Source organism: Colias croceus, chromosome 6, assembly GCF_905220415.1.
Source record: "Colias croceus chromosome 6, ilColCroc2.1".
NCBI classification, from domain to species: Eukaryota; Metazoa; Arthropoda; class Insecta; order Lepidoptera; family Pieridae; genus Colias; species Colias croceus.
In genome coordinates, this window is record NC_059542.1 from 12543959 (window position 1) to 12566408 (window position 22450).

General features: G+C 35.2%; 2 protein-coding genes and 1 long non-coding RNA gene across 5 annotated transcripts in view; all 3 read left to right on the forward strand.

Moving 5' to 3' along the window:
• Nucleotides 1-5241, forward strand: part of LOC123692359 (radial spoke head protein 3 homolog B) — a 25398-nt gene extending 20157 nt beyond the window's left edge. The window contains exons 9-10 of one of the 3 annotated variants that reach the window (XR_006751525.1): nucleotides 731-830; nucleotides 5215-5241. Coding sequence is in view for 1 of the 3 variants with exons in the window: in XM_045637094.1 (XP_045493050.1) it covers nucleotides 731-753 (23 nt within the window). In the remaining 2 variants the exon portion in view is untranslated. Of the gene's footprint in view, nucleotides 1-730; nucleotides 3108-4824; nucleotides 5039-5214 lie in introns of those variants that run through there. The other 2 variants (XR_006751524.1, XM_045637094.1) reach the window with 2 other exon arrangements.
• On the forward strand, nucleotides 4962-14208 carry LOC123692919 (zinc finger protein 333-like). Its single transcript, XM_045637790.1, has 3 exons — nucleotides 4962-5075; nucleotides 5215-5467; nucleotides 13676-14208. Exons 1-3 carry the CDS (start codon nucleotides 4962-4964, stop codon nucleotides 14206-14208), a joined length of 900 nt encoding a protein of 299 aa, XP_045493746.1.
• A 6546-nt stretch (nucleotides 14209-20754) lies between these two features.
• Nucleotides 20755-21401, forward strand: LOC123692364. The gene is made up of 2 exons (XR_006751527.1): nucleotides 20755-20928; nucleotides 21101-21401. It is a non-coding gene; the product is annotated as an uncharacterized LOC123692364 (long non-coding RNA).
• The last annotated feature ends 1049 nt before the right edge of the window (nucleotides 21402-22450 follow it).

Below are 22450 nucleotides of genomic sequence, written 5' to 3' on the forward strand. Positions count from 1 at the left end.
TTAATGTTACAATTTAGAAGTGAATTAAAATATAAGCGGTCGGTTCCGTGTTGTAATAAATTTGGCACTTTTTAATCGTTGCTGTTTAGTTAGTTGTTCTGATAAAACTGGAAAATGTGTGGAAAAATTCCTTTTTATAAAATAATATACAATGCGAGATATAAATCGATTTCAATAATAAAATAATCTTTTATAACCACGGCTCCCGAGGAGGAGCAATGTTATGTCGGAATCATACCATCTATAATATGTAAGAATGTAAGGATACAATAAAATAACCTACACCAACCTCTACAGTCTACTTGTGAAGCAATTAATAAGTATAATTATATTTATTTTGAGCTGAGGCCTGAGATTAAAAAAATAAAAGTATCAAAACTGTTCAATCCGTAGCGCGAAATCAGTTTAGTGAGCAATTTTATTGAAATTAAAATGAGTTGCCTGTTGTGTAACAAATCTGTACCTTTATCGTTTGAGCAAACATCGCATCGATTCTATTTATTCAAATTTGCATTCACCCGGATCCCTCCAGGATCCAGCAAGTGCATTACACTTTCGAGTTTCACGTAGCAGCGCTACGGTTTTAGCGTAGCCGCATTTTAGCTTAAAGTAAAATTGGTTATTAGTAAAAACTAAATTATTTTTTACAAAATATTTAACTACCTCTAAAACATTTTGCCTAAAATAATAAATACTCCCATTTTCTGATAAAAATATTTCAAAATTCCAGATAATGAAGACCAGCCACAATAATGCTTGAAGACTGAAAGCAGCTCTAATGCGACGTGCAACAGCTGATGAAGTCTTGTAAACAAACATCAGCTAATTAAGTCTTGATAATTTTGTGTTACATATCTGATATTTAGATTTAGTAGGCTACAAGAAGAATATTTTTGTTTCTTTGTTCAGTTTGTACAATCAAAAAGCTGTTATTCTTTTTCTTATGAAATAAAATTGAACATACCAAATATTAACATTACTTATTCTACACATAAATTGGATTCTACACATAAATCCATTGGACCCCTAAAATTAACTAGGTAAGTATTGTAAAGGTATTTTAACAACTTATCACTAATGCCACAAGCATTTTCTAAATATTATATTTGTAATTTCTTTATTAAAGGGTTTTATAACAGTTATTTTAGGATATAACTAGGTAATTATTATACGACGAAATTTTGTTGCTCTATTATTATTTTGTTATAAAATTATTGTGTTATTTGCTGATATCGATTGTGTTTATTTTTAACTATGCCCTAATACTTACTGCTCAGGTTAGTGTCAAAATCATCGCTATTAGGTACTATAGGTAACGTGATAAAGTTAATAATATTCCTGTCTACAGCTGTTTACAATTGTGTTTACACAATATCTAAACATTTGATTTTGAATCCTTAAGCGCCGATTTTTCAATCCTTGGTTAAAATTTATCCGTCCAATAAAGTATTACACAATATTGAGTTAATATGTATGTACTACGTGTATTACACGAACATTTTAAAATGTCACCTGTAAACTGTTAAACACGGACAATTAGAATATAATATTTTTGAAATGGTAGTCTAATACGTTATTTGATGGATAAGTTTTAAGTTTTAACCAAGGATTGAAAAATCAGCCCTTAAATCAAATTAAAGAATGATTAAAGATAAGTTTTTTTTTTACAAAAAGTTCAGCTGTGTGTGATTTATTCCAATGTTTATATAATTTATGTATGAATGCACGTCACCTTAAAATAGGATTGATGTACCACTAGTTGACCATTTAAGCGGTTTTATCTTTAGCTATATATATAAAAAACGGGTTATTTGTTTTACGTTCAATGTTATTTTTGGGACACAGATAATTGAATAGTCACTGCAACTATTGTTCTTAGTATCAATTTGATAGCCTTTAAAGGTTTTATGAAAACTACTCTGAAAGTTACTTCTGCTAAAAGTACCATTACCTGACCACTGATCACCAATATCTGACCATCATTGCTCTAAAAGTTGACCATTTTCAAAATGGACAAAATGTCCTTCTTCGAACATTAGTTTTGTTTAATAAATAAAAAAAGTCTGTATTTATATTGAAGTTTATTTTATTAAATGTTATAAATCATTCTTACAATACCTACTGTTATTAATCCTTAATGACTACCTACGTACCATACAATCTTTTCTTTTTTCTCTTTTTCCTTCGACACCCAGTAGTCTTGCCATTTCTTGGAAGTTGTAGCAAAGGGCAAGCGTTCAGTCTTCCTTATTAACGGAGAATCAGAAGGCCATATTAAATGTTTGCCAAAAGCTGGGCTTATTTGCTGTTGCATTTTAGTTATTAAATCTACTAATTTGGGCGAAGGAGGTTCAAGGAAATGACTGACTGAAGTTGATGTTGATTCGAGATGCATTGTTGGTGTTGGAATAGGACTTAGACGGCTTATATGGTTTGTTAAATTAGGTATAAGCACAAAAAAAAGCAAGTCTTTCTTAGCAAAATATAAAGAACCAAGAGCTGACCATACTGGTCAACAATAGGCGAAAAATTGTTTTTGTTGCTCCAAAAGATAACCAGGCCACTAAAAATCATGAAAAACTGTTCATGCCAAAAATGAAGCCGAAAGTCTATAACAGAATTGTTTAACATTATGCCTATAACAAGACATATAAAGAGTAATCGATTGCAGTCAAGATAAATTAAGATTTCCCAATCAACTCCCGATAAAAAACTCTTAGTAAAAAATGTGATTACTTAGTAGGTGGCCCCTACTTAATTACATCTTCGTGTTGAAAAAATGTCAATATTTCTGACCAATAGCAGCAAGGTTTGTTTTTATTTTATAGATGATGTTGCTTTATAGAAAAAACAATAAACTATCATCTGGGGCTACCGTATTTTCTTAATTGGCGCGTATATTTGAATTTTGGTCATGTATTGGCGCTTGGTCAGCTAGTGGTACATTGACCCTATTATCTGTTAGTGTTGTCACTTTCAGTTGTTAGGTATATAATTATATAAATTGCGCTAAATACGACCTTGGAATATATCACGCTCTGAGTGTAGATTTGTAGAATATTTAGATTTTTATGTTGTTTTTCTACAAATACATTATAAGAAGTTTATCGTTTGGTGTTTTAATTGATCTTCCCTTTTTATGTTTCGTTGACTTTGGTAAATAATATAATAACTTTAAAAATAATCATAACTAACTTATTTATTATTATAAAAAAATTTAGCATTATAAAAAATATTGTCTATAGCTACAAGACTTATGAGTTTATAGAGAGATATTGAGTTAGGTTTGAACGTTTCTTTTTTGGAAGATGTTCTTATTAAAGCTCTTTTCTCTGTGTTTTACAAAGCTAAAAAATGTTACTGAACTGAACTTTTCCACCAATAATGTGCGAGGATGTGTAGGGAATGTGTTTGCAAAGAACCACTCATATCGCATCATTTAGTTAGAAGTTTGAAGCGTTTAGCGTTTGAAGCGATTCTATAGCCTCGCACATTATTTGTGGAAAAGCACCCTAAAATACCTAGTTACCTAGATTTAATCTACTGTGATATTTTAGTACCCCAGTACTTAGTGATATTTTTTAACCTGTAAGGAATCTAGAAGATAGATGCAAAGATAGATATTTGCCAACGATTTGGCAAATATCTCTCAATGGTCTAATAACTTTGGCCTGTTAGTAAACCCTGCAAAAACGCAAATTATAATTATTGCCAGCTCTAAACTGACAAATAAGATTGACTGGAGCACCGTTCCGAAGATAACTCTGGATGGAACTGTGATACCTTTCAGTAACTCTGTCAAAAATCTTGGCATTCATTTTGACTCAAATATGACCTGGAAGGTTCAACTTGAAGTTGTACGTAAGAAGTTGTTTGGCGCTGCAGGATCGATGCGCAGGCTGCGCAATTTCCTGCCCATACCAACTAGGATTTCGCTTGCAGAGACCTTACTCTTTCCCATCATCAGTATGTACTATGTATGTAATATTATATATATGTATGTATGTATGCTTGTATATATTTAAGTATGTATTCTTATATATTATCTAATATGTATATAGTTATATATTTATTAATTGAATGCCATTAAAACCAAAAAATATAAATAGTTATATATTTTTCTTTTTTTATTATTTGTGTATGTATATTATCCCACCAAAAACATAAATGTAAAATTTGGAGCCGAGTTCAATCGTTGACTTAATTTGCCAAAAAAAGAAATGAGATCTAAATGTGTGCCAAGTTCTGCAGACAGTCCAGAAATTTATTTACAAAGATGTATTAAGTTCTTAGGTTGACTGAAAACTCAATTGTTTTATTTTCCCTTAGAGAACAATGTTTATTCCAAAATATAACTTTTTAAATTTGAATAATAAAATTATTTTCACAAAGCAAACAACCAATGACCTATTGAACCCCCTAGTTTCACATACTGTTTATATTTTGTGAGGTTCTAAAAACTAGCCTCATCAAATTATGGGGTTCAATAGGTTGCACCACCATGTTATTGACTCATTTATTTTCCTCGTCTTTTCTGGGTTGCCTGGTAGATATCGCTGCCAGCGATAAGGCCGCCTACTGTACATTGTTATATTATATTTTTAAGTTTATAAAATGTATTCTATAAGTGTACAATAAAGTATTTTTCATTCATTCATTCATTCATTCATTCAAAGATTTATTTCTGGGTTTCTGCCTTCGCTAATGAATACTACAGGCGTGAAAAATTGCGGCATTAGCGGTTCAGCAGACAAGTGGCAAAATGTGGGAGGGGCGCCGGTACAGGGTGAGGTTGGACGGTATTTAATAACAATTGTTTAATAGCGGACGGATTTGCGGAGGGTGTTCCACCGAATTTGGCAACAGCCCTCGAACCCTCCGCCCTCTTAGTTATATAACACGTGTCTCGTCCCGGCCGGCGCACTGTCCCCGCTCCTGCGCCGGCCCGGCCACCTCGCGCGATGGAGCGGCGCTCACGGGTGCTCACGCGGCGCGGTCTGAGGCGCGGCTGCGTCTCCGACACCTTCTCTCTCGAAGACCTCGCGGAAGCCGTCCTTGACTCCACTCACGATAACGTAAGTAGCAACTCTTGTAGCTATTTGTTTCACGCGATATTATATTAGTTTAGTGCAAATTTTATGGAGACACGTACATTTCGCAGCAGATAATATCTCGTTAGACAGCGTGTGTGTATAGTGTTACTGCGACGCGCAGGTGTACGTGGAGCTGGACGGCGTGGGGCAGATGACGTGCCGCGGCGGCGCTCCGCGGGCGGCGCGCGGCGCGGCGCTGGCGGCGGCGGGCCCGGCGGCGGGCCTGCTGCTGGAGCCCGCGCCCACCGCGCCCTCGCGCCTGCGCCTGCGCCTGCTGGCCGACGCGCCGCCGCACGCCGACCTCACGCTTTGGTTCCACGAGACCACGCTGGCGCTGCTCGACATGCCCTTCCTCACGCTGCGGAACATTACTGGTGAGTGACACATTTACCTACAATATTTATTAAAAAGTTTGCTTGTTTTAACGAAAAAAACCTTTATCTAATATCAAATATGTTCTAGCATCTTTATGAGATCATACATTGCTTAACTTAGTCAGGCTTGTTATTGGAAAAATAAAATTAAGAGTTCCCAGAATTTCCTCACGTTGCAGATACACGTTTGAATCACTCCCTGTAATACAAATTACGCCAAGAATGTCTTTTTAAAAAGAGCAGCTAAATTTTATACTTAATCATAAATTATTAGACATCGATAGAAATCAATTAAGAAATATCATTTTATGTACCTAATACCTAGTAATTTACATTATTTGGTTTTTTAAGTTTGTAATGAAATGTGAGCTTTATTTATTATTTTTGTTATTAAACAGGGTGTCCCACTGTTGGTATACTAAGCTCAAAGGAGGTTATAGTTTTGCATACCCTACGTAAAAAATACTTATAAAATTCCAGGAGCAGTTTTTTTTCAATTAAATGAATTCTTAAAACTCTTTGTGTACACACATATAACAAGCAACCAGCCCAGCTTTGCTACCAGCACGTGACATATGATCGTTTAAGTTTAAGATTATGTTTTCATATACAAATTGCTCACATTAGCGAAGCCGGCTGCGCGAAGCTAGAGAAGAAAAAATGGATTTTCGGGAAAAATTTAGCAAAAAATTGTTGATTCAATTTTGTTGTTTAAGTATTTTTTACGTGATTAGTGTATGAAAAACTACAAGTCCCTTCACGCTTAGTATATCAATAGTGGGACATCCTGTATATGTGGATAGATTAGTTTATTTGCGTGAGACTTGTTTTTTATATAATTGTAGTTTTTCTTTTTTTTTAAATAATAGAACATAATATTGTGTGGTCGTTGTGAATTTTAGAACTTATTTATATGAAAGCCTGTAGGTATGACTGTTATGTTCTTATACAAATAAAATAAAAAATAAAATAAAATGTTAGATTGATAATCCGTCGACAAACTAATCCTTATTATTTTTGAGGTAGGTACCTATATTATTTATTTGATACAATTAGATGACAGAGATCCATTAATGTTATAGTCGAGCCAATCGTGACTTCTATGCTAATGCTAGTAAATATTAAAAATACTAATTATTATCAGTTGTCCTTAAGGGTTTGGTCTAGTAGTGCAAACAAATGCATCCTGTCATCCTATATGTAAATAATACAAATGTACTAAGGGAAAATTGCTCCACTTAATTTTTAAAAATTAAATCATTCGTATGCATAATTTAATATTCGTAATAAGTACCTAAAATGACAATTTGAAACAATTTTCGTGAAAATTACACCGGGTGATTCTTTTTATCAGTACACAAAATTTGCGAATACGTTCTATCAAATTTTGTATATCATAAAAAAAAATGTAATGTTTGTGTAAAAAAATTATAAAATAGAAAAATGCGCAAATGAAAACAAAAGATATTAATTTTTGACTAGCTTCCGCCCGCGACTCCGTCCGCGTGGATGTCGGTGTTCGCGTGGATGGTTTATTTCTCCATTTTGAACTGGGAAGACGTTTCTCACTAAATTAATATTAGACGATTATGATTCACTCCAGTCCAAACAGCAAATAAGCAGGCTTCTGCTTCTGCAACGTTTAGTTGTCCCTGAATTTGGAAAAAATAGTCATGTTTCTTATCTATGACAAAAGTGTTATTTTTTTGCATTGTATTTCAAATATTAAATTTTTTATTTTTAACCGCATCTTCCGCATTCATGTATTTGGCCGGAATTAGACATTTAACTTCTACTTACTAGTCCCATTTTCCCTTCTTGATATGGGAATGTATAAAGTAATTTTTTTAGATATTTCTCGTTATACTTTTAAAAAGTTATAATTGTCATTTTGCTCATTAGGTAAAGTAATTTCGATATCAGTTTTAAGTTTTTTGATACCTGCAATAATAACGTCATAATCGCCTGCATATACTTATCGATTACACCCTGTATACAATCCACCATCCACATTCATAATGTTTTCCTGTCCTCCTCTCCTTTACATTTTAAATGAGTAAATCTGCTACCACTGAAGGATGTTTCATTGTGATCAGCAAATTTTCACCACTGTTGTCGATTATCTGGGGGCACGGTAGTGCCCCCGCCAAGACGAGCAAAGCGAACAAGCGAAGCGCACGGGCACTACCTACCTTTTCTCGAAGCGCTTCGACGTTTTTTTGAACCCTCATAACTTGGGTTTGGATTATGCTAGATCAACAAAATTTTCGGGATATATTGCCAATAGCGGACTTATTGAAAATATTAAGTTTTAATTACATTAGCTTTTATACTTCAGATTTTATTTATATCTAAAAAACACTAATTTCGTCACTGACTCACTGATGATCATCAAAATTCTTAAGGTATTTCCTAATGTCCTAGAAAGCTGAAATTTTGTATGTAAGCTAGTATTAGCACACAAACAACAAAAAAATTATAAAACTTGTAACTTTCATCCCCCAACCCCTTAAACTAGGGAATGGGAGTTTGTATGAGACCTGTAATTTTAAATTAAATTTTGATGACGCTAGAGGTCTAATCTATTAATTTAAAACTTGGTTCCCCTAGATATATATATGCATAGGTACTCCTTGTTAAAAAAAAAATTAAAAATTTAATCGAAAAATAAAATTTTGTTACAAACAACTTACAAAAAGAAATGAAATCCCACCAAAAACATTTTCATGTAAAATGTTGCCAAGACGAGCCCATATGACTCGCACTGTGAAAAAGTTATCAGATCTCATGTAGAGCCAAGCTTCTAACACTACACGCCCTAACTCTACAAGGCCTAACTTCACAAACTCTACACCTTAGTCAAAATATGTGGCTTGGCCGTTCGTTACTACAAGAACTATTGTATAACACAAAAGTAATGAACAGTGAATTAATATAATTTTTCACCTTACGCCGATGTGAATGTAGCGAAATGGCCAAGCCACATATTTTGACTAAGGTGTAGAGTTTGTGAATAGGCCTTGTAGAGTTAGGGCGTGTAGTGTTAGAAGCTTGGCTCTACATGAGATCTGATAACTTTTTCACAGTGCGAGTCATATGGGCTCGTCTTGGCAACATTTTACATGAAAATGTTTTTGGTGGGATTTGTTTTTCATTTTTAATCAGCAATTGGGAATCATCAGTTTTATTTTTTGCAGATTGGTGATGTACCCTAACAATACGTCGAAAAGGGAAAGCATCAACGAATTATCGTTTTCGTCCTCTTTTTTTATTCTTCGCGTCTCTGTTACTTGTGTTTGTTTAGTTCTCAACACCTATTGAATTTTCTATGTTATTGTGATCTTCCATTACATCTGAGTTTTGATGATGTGATGATAATCCATTCGTTTTAATATTGGTACTTAGAGGTCTAAACTAGAAATGGTAGACTAAATTTGTCAGCGCGTCTGTAAGATCAGAATATAAAACCAACATCCTGTATTTAAGTTACAAAATTAATAATCAAATAACATGCCGCTACGTTCAAAATGACTAGAAGAAAAAATTAAAACACCTCGACATATTTGGAATTTTGGAGTAAACAAATCATTTTTCCCGTATGTCCCAAGTTCAAGTTCTCAATACAAGTTTATATTATGTTTCGTATTTCTCAAACGAAAAATAAACATTTTTGGAACTTCAAAAAAAAATTATATTATAAGAAAATTTATGAGCTTACTTTAGTTTTATATCCACAATAATCCGTCTCTGTCTAATGCACAAAAGTTACAGTTTCTCAAGAGTAAAGTTAAGGGCGAGCCTGAAAAAATGATCCAACATCTCCAAATCAGCTCCGACAATTATCTCATATCTTGGAATATCCTCAGTCATCGTTACGATAACAAGCGATTAATTTTTACATCTCATCTTAATAACCTCTTAAATATCCCTAATATTCAACATCAGTCATATCAACATATTAAACGGATTCATGATGTTACATATGAGAGCATTAATGCAATTGAAAACCTTGGAATTAACGTGACATCGTGGGACCCTTTTTTTGTTTGTATATTATCCCAGAAGTTAGACCCAGAGACATACAATGATTATATGCAATCCTTAAAGTCGCCCAGAGAGATACCTGTATTGCAAGACTTTTTACGGTATTTAGAAACTAAGTTTATGACGCTAGAGACCTCACGAAAAAAGCATGAAAGCTACACAACAAAAGCATTTGATCAACCATCCAATCAGCATACACATTTAAGAAACTATAAGAATCAATCACCCTTTTCTAAAAGTTATAATAATAAATTTAAACAGAGTTTTAATAATCCATATTCTACAAATCATGCTATTTCGCAACGAACGTATTCCAGTAATGTTATAACAAATGTAAAACGCAAGCGGTGTCCGATGTGCAATTCTAGTGAACATCGCCTTTATACATGTCCGACGTTATTACAAATGCATCCTTATGAGCGAAGAAAAACGGTTGAAAACATGAAACTTTGCCTCAACTGCCTACATTACCATGAAGGAATGAAATGCTTTTCACGGATATTGTGTAAGCAATGTAATAAACATCATAATACCCTTTTACATGAATGTTTCACGTCACAAAATATGACACCGGAAGCGTCACGTTCGAGGTTCCACGTGCCTCGTTCGAAACCTTTACGCCCACAACAAGAAAATATGAACACATTAGTATCCACTCCAGGTGACCCCAGGGAAATACCTATTACTAGCTACTGCAATTATCAAGGTTCAAGCAGCAGATGGATCTCACCTTAACACGAGAGCGCTTCTAGATCAGGGCTCACAAATCTCAACTTTAAAAAATACCCCGTAAAAATGAATATATCAATGTAATCTTAATTTAAATAGCAACATCCAGTAGTTATGGGAAATGAAGGAAACCTTACTCTAAATCTTACTTTAAATCTATCTCAGGAAGACCTTTAAAGAAAATTTCGAAGAAAAATTAGGTGCGTCAAAATCTTAAATGTATCGCCTAATTTATGCAATTAGAAAACAAATCAATAAAACAACATCAATTCGCACGCGAATATAAGCTATTCATATCGAAATACAAAGAACTCAGACACATGATACCCTGTGTGTCGGACGCCGACTTAAGGCCCAGTGGCCACCTACCGCGCACCTTACGCGCAGAGTCATCAACTACAGCCTTGCGAGTTGTGTTCAACGCTTCCTCGAAAACTTTAAATGGATTAACCCTTAATGATCTCATGTATAGAGCGCCTAATTTGCAACATGACCTTCAAATCCTAATTTTTAGATGGCGCCAATTTAAGTGCGGGTTCACGGCGGAATTGATCTCCAATCCTACAAAGCGACAATTTTTGTCCGAAATATCGAAAATCTTTGATCCCTTTACAAAAGATTACATAATAAAATAATGTGATGATTATGATTATCTTACTATGAAGCGATCTATTGTTAAGCTATCACTGTTACCTACAAATATAAATACTATTAATGAATCAACAATGAGGAAGAAATTAAAACATCGAAAACAAAGAATTCATATCTCAAAACAATATGTGCCATGATAAGTGAACAACTAACACAATGCGACGCTATAATATTACAGCTTGAGCACGAGTTCGGCGAATTTGAATTTTATAATAACATTTAATTTATGAGTGATTCATTTGATATGTGGTTTAATCGACAGAGTAGACTACGTTGCTAATAGTTTATTTGGACCAGAGGTTTGATGAAAAGAAATATGTATGAAATATTTAATCTCATTTCTATCCCACGTATATCAAACGGCAGCATGGTGAACGTGACACCAACCTCTAATTTAGCGGCTATCAACATACAAGGACTCTTGTATAACGACTCTTGTATAACGATCTCGGAAAGCGATTTTAAATCATGTTTGAGCCAGAATCCTACTACGATGTTTTGTCTCATCAGAAATCCTATTCGACATTTAATAGACGATCATGATTTTATGTAAGAGAATTCCTAATACGAGAATTTGTCAAACAACATTATTACCTTGTACGAATCGTTGGCAAGAATTATCGACCTCTAATGTATATTATTATTTTTGTTGTAATGAATGCAGCATTAAATTTATCTGTACTGATAAAATAACCTCAACAAAGGTAACAAAAGCGGGTTTGTTAAGCGTTATGGAGGGTTGTATTATTAAAACTAAAGATTTTCAAGTATTTTCTCATAAAAAGCTGTCGAGCAACATAAATACCACTTCCGAGTTTGTGGCAATAGAAATTGCTCCAATAAATCATCTTATAAATATATCGATCTCTTAATTAACAGATCAGGATCTCAATACAAACAGTTCGGAAGACATTAAGCAATTTGAAGAAATAAAAAGAAAAATTGACCTCCTAAAACTGAGCGAACCATTGGGCACGAAGTTGTCGTATCACGACATTCATCATTACTTCATAATATATGTGTTAATTGGAATTCTGGTTGTTGTGGCAATAATAACGTATTGGAGACAGCTGCGTCGTCGACGAACTTCAGCAGAGCCGGCGGGGGAGGCTGCGACCAGCGTCGCGGTCCCCGCCCGGCCACATCCAACCCCGGTGACAAGTGATTGTGTGATAAGTGTTAGTGAAATAGTGAGTGTGATGTGCGCGTAAATAAACAAGATCTTTCGAGTGTTTTCAAACTTAAGTGAATCTCTGTAACGCTATTTATAAAACAAATGTAACTTAATCTTGTAACCCTATTGTAAAGAACAAATCTTATACTTATTGTATCTTCATCTTGTAATCATAACTAACCAAATCATTTAGTAAATAGACTCTAAATTGTTTTATCACCTTGTTAGTTTTAAGTTCATCTTTCATCAAGTTACTAACCCTCATCTTTTCCTCCCCCGGGAACATGTACGATTAAGACATCGTACAGACAATCTACAAGTTCCCGGAATACAACGCGTCGATTTTGCACCTTTCATTGTAATGTATTAATTATTATTTTACCACAAAATAAGTTAGTTCGCATTCGGATTCCGCACCGGGCGGAGCTCCATCCTATATCATCTCATCTCATCCCATTATAGTGAATTAATAATAAATATCTCTTTATCTCAATCTCATATCTTATAATTAACCCCAACCCCCGCCAACAGTTTTAAAGAAATATACATCCCTTTACTGACACCCCGTAAAATAACGAAATTTTTGCCAATCACCTTTGGTTTCATTAACTTTATGTTCGAAGATAATTTTTTTTCTAGTAGTTACACGCATATTTTTTTCGTTTATTTTCCATATCGAAATCAAATGTTTAAAAATACGAATATTTGCACAAAACTAAGATAAAAATAATCAATTAACAAAAATATTAAATTTAATGAAGTAGAGCAACTTTCACTTCGGTATGAAGGAAAATCGAGCGTAGAGCACACGTCAGAACGCTCCGGCCCAAGGAGCGCGACTAAAGAAATTCGCTAGGATTTTTCCTACTTATTTTAAATATTTTTTTAATATTTAAAGAATTATCAAAATTCAAAAAAAATTTTTTTAAAGGTTTAATACTCATTCAACTCGAATAAATTAATGGAAAAAATAACTTTTAGCAGTATTTATCAATAGTTTTTGTAAGGCAAAAAATGGGAAATTTAATGAATTTATAACGTTCTAATTAGGAAAATCATAAGTTTTTCGGCAATTGTATTCAGCAGATTTTAATAACGACCATATAAGGATAATAATGCGCTGATCAAATTGTATAAATTGTAATCGGTTGCAACGTAGTGAGTGCACAAACTTAGCTCGAAATGTCTTTGGGGGAAAGAGACTTATCTTGAAGGCCTGATTAAGGTAACATAAAGTAACTTTATAAATGTGAAAAAATTCATGCGCATTGCGTATATAACACTAATTGATAAACAAGAAAAAAAAATTCAGTTTATCATTTCAATAGCCGGGAAAAAATTGTCAAATAACTTGTTGAAAACGCAATTTTGCTAGACTGCAGCCTTAAGCGTAAATCTGTCGCTTTGAATGGACCAGTTTACGCACAGTGTCCCATGAAGGATGACATTTATCTCTCCAAAATTACCATCATGAGACTGTTGCGACTGCCCCGCACTCTATCCAAAGTAGACGCTGTTTGTTTATGTATAATCGCCCAGAAATCGTTAGTAGATTAATATTGTTCATTCAAATTTTATAACGTTTTATTAATATGGACAAAACATTTCAGGTAAGAAAAATTACGTTTGTCACGAATGTGGAGCAGAATTTGAACAGCCCAACCCGCTGAAAGTGCATTTATTCCTCAAATGTCAGCAATTCGACCACAGGACGTTTTGGTCGAAGTGTATCGGAATTCTGCAAGCACACGAAGCGCGGGCGGCGCTGGGCTGGGCGCGCGTGTCGGCCGCGCCGGTGACGTCGCCCGCCGAGCTGGAGGCGCTGGCGGCGGCGTGGGGCCGCTCGCGCGACGGCCACGTGTGCCTGTACTGCGGCAAGCTGTACTCGCGCAAGTACGGGCTCAAGATCCACATCCGCACGCACACGGGCTACAAGCCGCTGCGCTGCCGCCACTGCCTGCGCGCGTTCGGCGACCCCAGCAACCTCAACAAGCACGTGCGCCTGCACGCCGCCGCGCCGGCCCGCGCGCCGCACGCCTGCGCGCTGTGCGGCAAGGCGCTCGCGCGCCGCCGCGACCTGCAGCGCCACCTGCGCGCGCACCACGCGACCGACCCCTCCCGCACACAGAGCCCCGCGCAGTGACGGCGCGCGGCGTGCAAAATACTTTACAATTTACATGACAATTTAGATACAAGTTGTGATGTATATGATATTTGAATGTTATATTTTTGTTGCGTAAATATAAGAATATATACTTAATATGTATACTTAAGTAATTGTGTTGTTTTATTTTGTTTAAATAGACGAAAACTAAGGTTTCCTGACCCAAAAATGTAGTTATACATACGTGCTAATACGCATAATGCTAGGCTGTCCAATCAATTTTAAGAGTACCTACTACGTACCTAACTATTTTCTCGTCTCCGTCTTTTTTATATTTAAAATTTAAATCTAGCTGTGCTCCGCGGTTTTATCCGCAGCGCTCCGCTCCTGTTGGTCTTAAGGTACAAGTCCGAGACGGGCCGCAGACCGCAAACTGCAACAGCAAACTGCAAGCGACACCACTTGTTTCTATGAACATCTATGAAATTGATTCTAAGCGCGGCGACAGCCGACAGCTGCCTGCAGACGCAACGCGCAGCGATTCATAGATGTTCATAGAAACAAGTGTTGTCGCTTGCAGTTTGCGGTCTGCGGCCCGTCTCGGAATTGTACCTTTAGCGAGATGACATATTTGCCTATAGCCTTCCTCGATGAATGGGCTATCTAGCATCGAAAGAATTTTTCAAATCGGATCAGGTGTTCCCGAGATTAGCGCGTTCAAACAAACAAACTTTTCAGCTTTATAATATTAATTACATATTTAAATCACTGGATAAAGAAAACAGTTAGGAAAGACTAAGTAAAATTCTACGGATTCGATAAAAATATTTTAAGAATATGTTAAAGAATGTTGAATTTGATGGCGGAGCATGCCATAATCTACCTATTAATACAAATGTACAACACAATATTATGTACAAGTAAAGAGAATCTTCTGTATTCATCCAGTCATTTTAGTAAGTTCACCTCGGAATTCGAGATACCCAGCTGTAAGTCTGTAAATACTTGTAGGTATATTGACACCCTAAAAGTTGACACAATAACTAAAAAGTCATCGAGATACGTGGAATGCCAAAGTAACCACAACCCAGACTTGATAATCGCTAGTCGTTCTTATCTGTATCGGAGACATAATTATACAGAGAAACTTTCAACTTTTCTAAAATAAGGAATGTCTGACCGTCGTGGGTTGGTTAGTATTTTGCTCGTAGTTATTTTCACCTATTTGTTTAATGTATTAACCAAATATAAGTTACAACCTTTATAATAAAAAGCCTTGTTTCCACTTGAGCATGCTCAGGCGAATGAGCGGCTCATTTGGCCGAGCTGCTCAAGTGGAGACGCCTGAGCATGCTCGGGCCGCGCGTGCTCAGACGTCTCCACTTGAGCGGCTCGGCCAAATGAGCCGCTCATTCGCCTGAGCATGCTCAAGTGGAAACAAGGCTTTAGGCATACATACATCGATTCTGTATTTTTGTTTAAAGTTATTCATAATTATATAGATTCAAATTTAATTTTGAAAAAATTACTTTTAAAATCCCACTACCCTTGTCACTTTCAAGGTCACAAGACACATTCTATATTCCATTCTCAAAAAATAACAATAGTAAAAATACTTTCGTGATACGAGCACAGGATACGAGCTTGTGTTTGCTATAATAAACAATTAAGTGCGACAGATATTTTTTCAAATAAATTAAAAAATTATAAGAATGGTGCGAAATACTGTATCTGTAATTGAACTGTTTATGATTTTGGCATACTTTTTTTTGTCTTTCTTTATTGGAAAACATACAGAGACATACATTTATAAAACAAAACAGATCTTATAACTATTTGGTATATCTTATCTTAAATGGTAACTAATAGTAAATGGTGTATTGTAATTACTACAAATAGATAAAGAAATGAAACTATAGGTCTGTTTATGTATAATAATTAGACTACAAGCCCGCATAGGAAAAAAATATGGGTCAAATGAACCACCAGGGGACATATCTAGAACGATAGAAGAGCATAAAATAATAAGATTCATCACTATGCCGTCACTTGTAAGCTGTCCAACTGAGTGCAGATGAGAATTGAAAAGTACAGGTAGACTCGGTAAATTTTGGTCATATATTTTTGTACGGCATTCTTAACCATCGATAGATCCATTAAAAATAATAAGAAACCGCTCAGTGCCGTACAAAAATGGTGGTCCACAAAGTCGGAATTTTTATTTAAATTCCGAGAGTTACCGAGGGTAAATTTGGTCATTTGACCATGTACGGCATCTGTGTCATACTATGCCTATACTGCTTTTAATCCATTATTCCGCAACGCCGTACAAAAATCATGGGGACAAGGGGAAAAAATCGAGAGTTGCAATCCCCTCTCTTTCCCCACTCCAGGGGGTCATTTGACTAAGTACGGCTTCGGTTCCAAAACATTATCTAGCACTCAAAAGTACTATTAAAAGCAATGCCGTCAAAAAATAATTGTTCTTTTAAATGTATACCAATAATCATCTTAATTTTATCGAATTCTTGATATAAAGAGCTGTACAAGGTCATTTGACCCTGTACGGGAACTTTTTTTTTAACATGATATTGTAAAATTCAATTGTTGTATAGTATTGCCGTTCAAAAGAAACCGTTCTAAAAAAAGTTATAGAGAAATGCAAAAACAGAAATTTTGTAAAAGTTTAAACATCGTAGATTAATGAAATATAATAGTTTTCTACACTTTATTCGTTGTTTTAAATAGTATTAACATAGATAAATTAGGAAAAAACGATGCCGTACATTTTTGTGCAGACCACATCTTTTAGGCTGATGAAAGCGACGAAAGCTACAATTTTAAGGGTGCTTTATGGCCATTTGATACAGTACGGCATTAAAATATTTTTACCCAACTACGGCAAAGCAAAAGGAGGGTTATGATTTTGACAGGTCATGTATGTATGTTCATCTATTCCCTCGTAACTTCTAAACTACTTATCAGAATTCGACAAATGACATATCATTAGAAGCGTCTGAATTGTTCACTGGATAACCAGCGACCAGCTAGCTAAAGGCTTTATGGGGTTTCACAAAATCTAATGTGGCGCCCTCTAGCGGACAAAACATACAGAGTAAAAAATAAAGTTAAGATAAATATACCATTTGAAAGAAAAGAAAGGTATCATTTGAAAGCGCTTTAATTGTACATTTTGAATATGTATATATTAATAGCATTTGCTTGTGACTTTACCTGTATCCATGGGCTGATTGCATATAATTCACATCTTTTCGTTCATAGCTTCTTTATTAGTTCATCAATTTAACGGAGTCCATTCCCCCTGACTGGTGATAATTAACCACTTCGAGCTTCTTAATATTAATGTATATTTATATTTTATTATCAAAACATAAAGCAAACATTTCGTTATAACAGCCTTGTCTAAACAGCCTTGTCATAAAGCTTTTTACACTGACTTAAAAAAATATGTAAGCTCCGCGATTTTTCGCGAAAAATCAGTATATTATGACACTTTTATTAATGCCAATATTAAAAATCCACAACTATTATGGAGACATATAAAAGCTCAGGTTAGTGTTAAGCAAAAGCCAGACTTTATCCTTCCACTGCATCTCAGCGACCCAAACAAATTAAATGTCCACTTTCTGGACATACCTGGACATAACCATGTACTTCCACAAACACTTGCACACTTTCAACTTCGCCGACATAGTAACGCTACGTTTGATCTTAAACCCGTGTCTCAGGATTCTATTGTAAAAGTTTTACTAGAATTAAAATCACAGGCTATTGGTGTCGATGACATATCACTAGATATGATCCATCTGACATCTGCAAAGACCTTAACGGTACTGACTGATATCGTTAACAGTTCCATATCTTCTAGTACTTTTCCGGAACTATGGCAGCATGCTATTGTGAAACCTTTACCCAAAAAAGAGAACCCGTTAGTTGATAAAGACCTCCGTCCAATTAGCATTTTGCCTTGTATGTCCAAGGTGCTTGAGAAAGTTGTTCATAAACAATTGATGGCGTATCTTGAAGACAATAATATACTCCCAGATTTGCAATCGGGTTTTCGTAAGCACCGAAGTACTGCTACGGCACTGACTGACGTGCTGGACAATATTTTGAACGCGCATGACGGTGGCAGGGGGACGTTGTTGGTATTGTTAGATTACTCGCGTGCTTTCGATACTATCAACGTTCCATTGCTATTGTCTAAGCTATCATTCTATGGTTTCAGCTCGCAATCAGTAGCATGGTTCAACAGTTATCTCAGTGGTAAACGGTGCCAAACAGTAGCGGTGAATAAAGAGGATGGGTCTGTTTCTTTTTCAGAATGTACAGCTGTAACGAGAGGTGTACCGCAGGTGTCAATACTCGGTCCGTTATTGTTCATCCTTTACAGTGCTGATATTTTTAACTGTATACATCACTGTCAGTACCATGCCTATGCTGATGACATACAATTGTATATCTCTTTCGACCCTTCACAGACACTAGCGTCCACCGCAAAACTTAACAGCGATCTAGATCGGATATCAGCTTGGTCTCGTGAGAACTCACTGGTGCTTAACAAGGATAAAACAAAATATATGATTTTGGGTACTCCTAATATGGTTCGTAGGATTGAGTGCGAGAATCCGATTGTCACCGTCGAAAATACTTCAATAGAGCGCGTCAACGAAGCTCGAAATTTGGGAATACTTTTTGATGAAAATCTTCGATTCGAAAAGTACATTAATACAACCATAGCTACTTGTTTTTATCGCCTTAAGTTGCTGTATCGCATTCGGCAACACCTGAACGTCAATGTACGAATCCGCCTCTGTGAGAGTTTGGTACTCTCTAAGTTTAATTATGCCGACGCGACGTTATGAACGGGCCAAGGTTACTACGCCGTAGTAAGAACGCGATACAGCGCGTTCAGAACGCTTGTGCGCGTTTTTGTTGGGACGTTCCTCCCCGGTCCCATATTACACCGTACCTAGTGAAGGCTAGGTGTCTAAAAATGGAATACCGTAGGAGGCTACACCTCGCGTCACTTCTTTTTGGAGTGGTAATGACAAAAGCGCCAAAATATCTTTATGACAAGTTAGCATGGATGGGAGAGGGCAGCGCTTATGCTACACGTTCGTCATTTTGTAAATTGGCTATACCAAGGAGTTTCACAGCTGCATTTAGAGGAAGTTTTAAATATGCCGCAACTAATTGTTGGAACAATCTCCCACCACCAATAATAAACTCAAACTCAATAAACGCCTTCAAACATAAATATAAAAAACACTTATTGCAGGAGTTTGAGTTCCAACCTTAGTTGTGTGATGGTTCTTCACTGTCATTAGGTTTTACACATATATTTTTTTATATTATGTAGGTATACTATCTATCTGTCCATTACTATATGTATTATTATTTTTATTTAAACCTTAACATTTATCCATTAATATTAAGTTAAATTATTATAATTATGTATTTTCTTCAATAAGCTTATAATATGTAAATATATATTTAAATATGTATATAATATAAATATCTATCTATGAACGTACTGCCGCTCCAATCGCTTCAGAGAGGGGCCACTGAAAATCAGCGTTGCAACTATGTTGCAACTTATGCTGAGTGGCTACCCGACTTGGCTCCACTTTTCGGCTTCATTTTATTTTATTTTACTCTTTCATTTATTGTACTTGTATTGTCTTGTTTCATGTTGTGTTGCTTTAATTTTAATTATTGTATTCTGTGTCAATTGTGTTTGTTATTATTGTGGAGTCAAATAAATGATTTCTTTTCTTTTCTTTCTTTCTTTTTTATATGGATTTTTTTCTTTTTCAGATTTTTTCCCTTTGAACCAACGAAAATGTACGGCACATGAAAAAATATTATCTATGCATAAAATACTTTAAAAATAAATTTATTTCGTGTTGTGTCAAATGACCCCCTGGAGTGGGGAAAGAGAGGGGATTACAACTCTCGATTTTTTCCCCTTGTCCCCATGATTTTTTTACGGCGTTGCGGAATAATGGATTAAAAGCAATAGCCCCTTGTCTGTTATAAAATCTTTAGAAGAACGATGTCAAAAAAATCACATCTGTGGACCCCGCTCCTGGAGCTTGATTATACCGTGACGTACCTTCTGTCGTATTTTTTACAATTGTATATCGTAAACTATATCTTTCCTACTCAAACTAACACAAAATATCAACAGAAGAACAAGGATGGCATACATCCACATGTTTACATAACAAAAACGTAGCTACGAGCGTCTCTAGCGCTTTAAAAAGTTACCGTCCAACGTCTCGATTTCGCGCGCAGCGCCGACAGCGTCATTGGGTTTAGTCATCGATTTTAGGAATGTTTTACAAAGGTTTCATATGTCTTTTATTGTTTTAACGATTCGTAAATGAACACTATGCTTTATCATGACATCTGTCATCAATTAAATGTAACAGAATTCATCCTGTCAGGTATCCAAAGTTCAAGAGGTACTTTTTTCAAGTGCTTTTTTTGTTGTTTCATTTCTCGTAACATAAAAACTTCTTACAGCCAAAACTCTTTTGTAGTCAAGTAGAGTTTGGCTAACGAAAGATTAGACTGGGTTTTTATTTCGAAAATTTATATGGCAACACTTATAATTACGTAATTGTCATTAAAACCTGAGTTGTTGATGTGTCAAAGTGAAAATGATTTCCGCGATTTTAGTGATTTCTAATTGAAAACGAGACGAAAACATTGAAATGCGACTTAAAAAAGGTTATTTTTATTATGATTAGTAAATTTGAAAAGAAACAAGTTGAAAGAGATGTAGTTTTCAAAGAAAAATAAGAGTGTTTACGTGAAATATCTCAATGCATTGTTAAGTGTGACTTTGATATTTTGATACTATTCATTTTGATTGCATTGTTTAATATTTATTATTTTGCAGGTAACATGGATGATACCAATAGTCCAGTTATAAACTATTCAAGCAACAATAAAAAAAAAATGAATGATCTGTTTCGTTCAAAATGTTTACAGACACAAAATCAGTATCTTGACGAGATTTCTTCTATGACCGGACCATGTTATTCGTGTTGAAGATAGTATAAAAAACGAAATGTAATAACTGCAGAAATGGAAGGGTTCATAATAAGAGTCAGAGATAATGATAGTGATTCTTACTATTCACTCGCGGTTGAATTTTTACATTTAATATGATTATATTGATTAAACAAACTTCAATTGTATTTTTATTGTGTTTTTTCTTGCTTTCATTCGGTCTTCTTTTTTGTCTATCTGAATCACTTATTCACTTAACTGTACTAAGTACATTACATAAAACAATATTATAAAGATGAAGAGTTTGTTGTTTTTTTTTTGCTCGTAAGAGAAAATAATAAATAAAAGTATTAAAACTATATTTCCAACTATAACCTAAGTTGCCATATGTTGATTTTTTGAATTTGCCGCCTTTTTCCAGTCTCATCTTTCGATAGCCAGACAATATAAGAACCGAACTATAATATAAGTTAATAACCTAAGCCACTTGGATTGAAGAATAATTAACGGTCCCTATTTTTTGCCCGGCGCTCGGCCGCTCGGAATGGCTAATGTTTTTGTAAGCCTTGTATTTTAAAAAAAATGTATAGGAATGAATGGTTTTTATTATTTAATGAGTTTGTATATGTATTATTGTAAATACAATAAAACCTTTTTGTATGAATAATTATTTATTTATTTATTTTTAACGAGTTTTGTACAATGAACTAAAAAAAATTGCTCACCCTGATTTCAAGCTATAATTACTTATTTATTGCAAAGTAATTTATGACTAAGATATCTTTTATATATTAGCTTGTTTCATAACGATTCGAACGATATTAGTTATACAAAGTAGCTCCCTACAAAATTTTAGAGATATCGTCATTGTTTATAACTCGCACGGTTTCGCGCTGACCACGCAGAATGGCCTTCACAGATGCGCGAAACCGTGCAAAATGGCCGCCACAGCTGAAGGGGTATAGGCATAGTATGACACAGATGCCGTACATGGTCAAATGACCAAATTTACCCCCGGTAACTCTCGGAAATTAAATAAAAATTCCGACTTTGTGGACCACCATTTTTGTACGGCACTGAGCGGTTTCTTATTATTTTTAATGGATCTATCGATGGTTAAGAATGCCGTACAAAAATATACGACCAAAGTTTACCGAGTCTACCTGTACTTTTCAATTCTCATCTGCACTCAGTTGGACAGCTTACAAGTGACGGCATAGTGATGAATCTTATTATT

What these genes read in the sequence shown, in the direction of transcription:
- LOC123692919 (XM_045637790.1), top strand. Translation starts at nt 4,962, where the DNA reads ATGGAGCGGCGCTCACGGGTGCTCACGCGGCGCGGTCTGAGGCGCGGC. An exon ending in TTGACTCCACTCACGATAAC is followed by an intron (nt 5,076 to 5,214) that starts GTAAGTAGCAAC and finishes TGCGACGCGCAG; the next exon opens with GTGTACGTGGAGCTGGACGG. An exon ending in CACGCTGCGGAACATTACTG is followed by an intron (nt 5,468 to 13,675) that starts GTGAGTGACACA and finishes AAAACATTTCAG; the next exon opens with GTAAGAAAAATTACGTTTGT.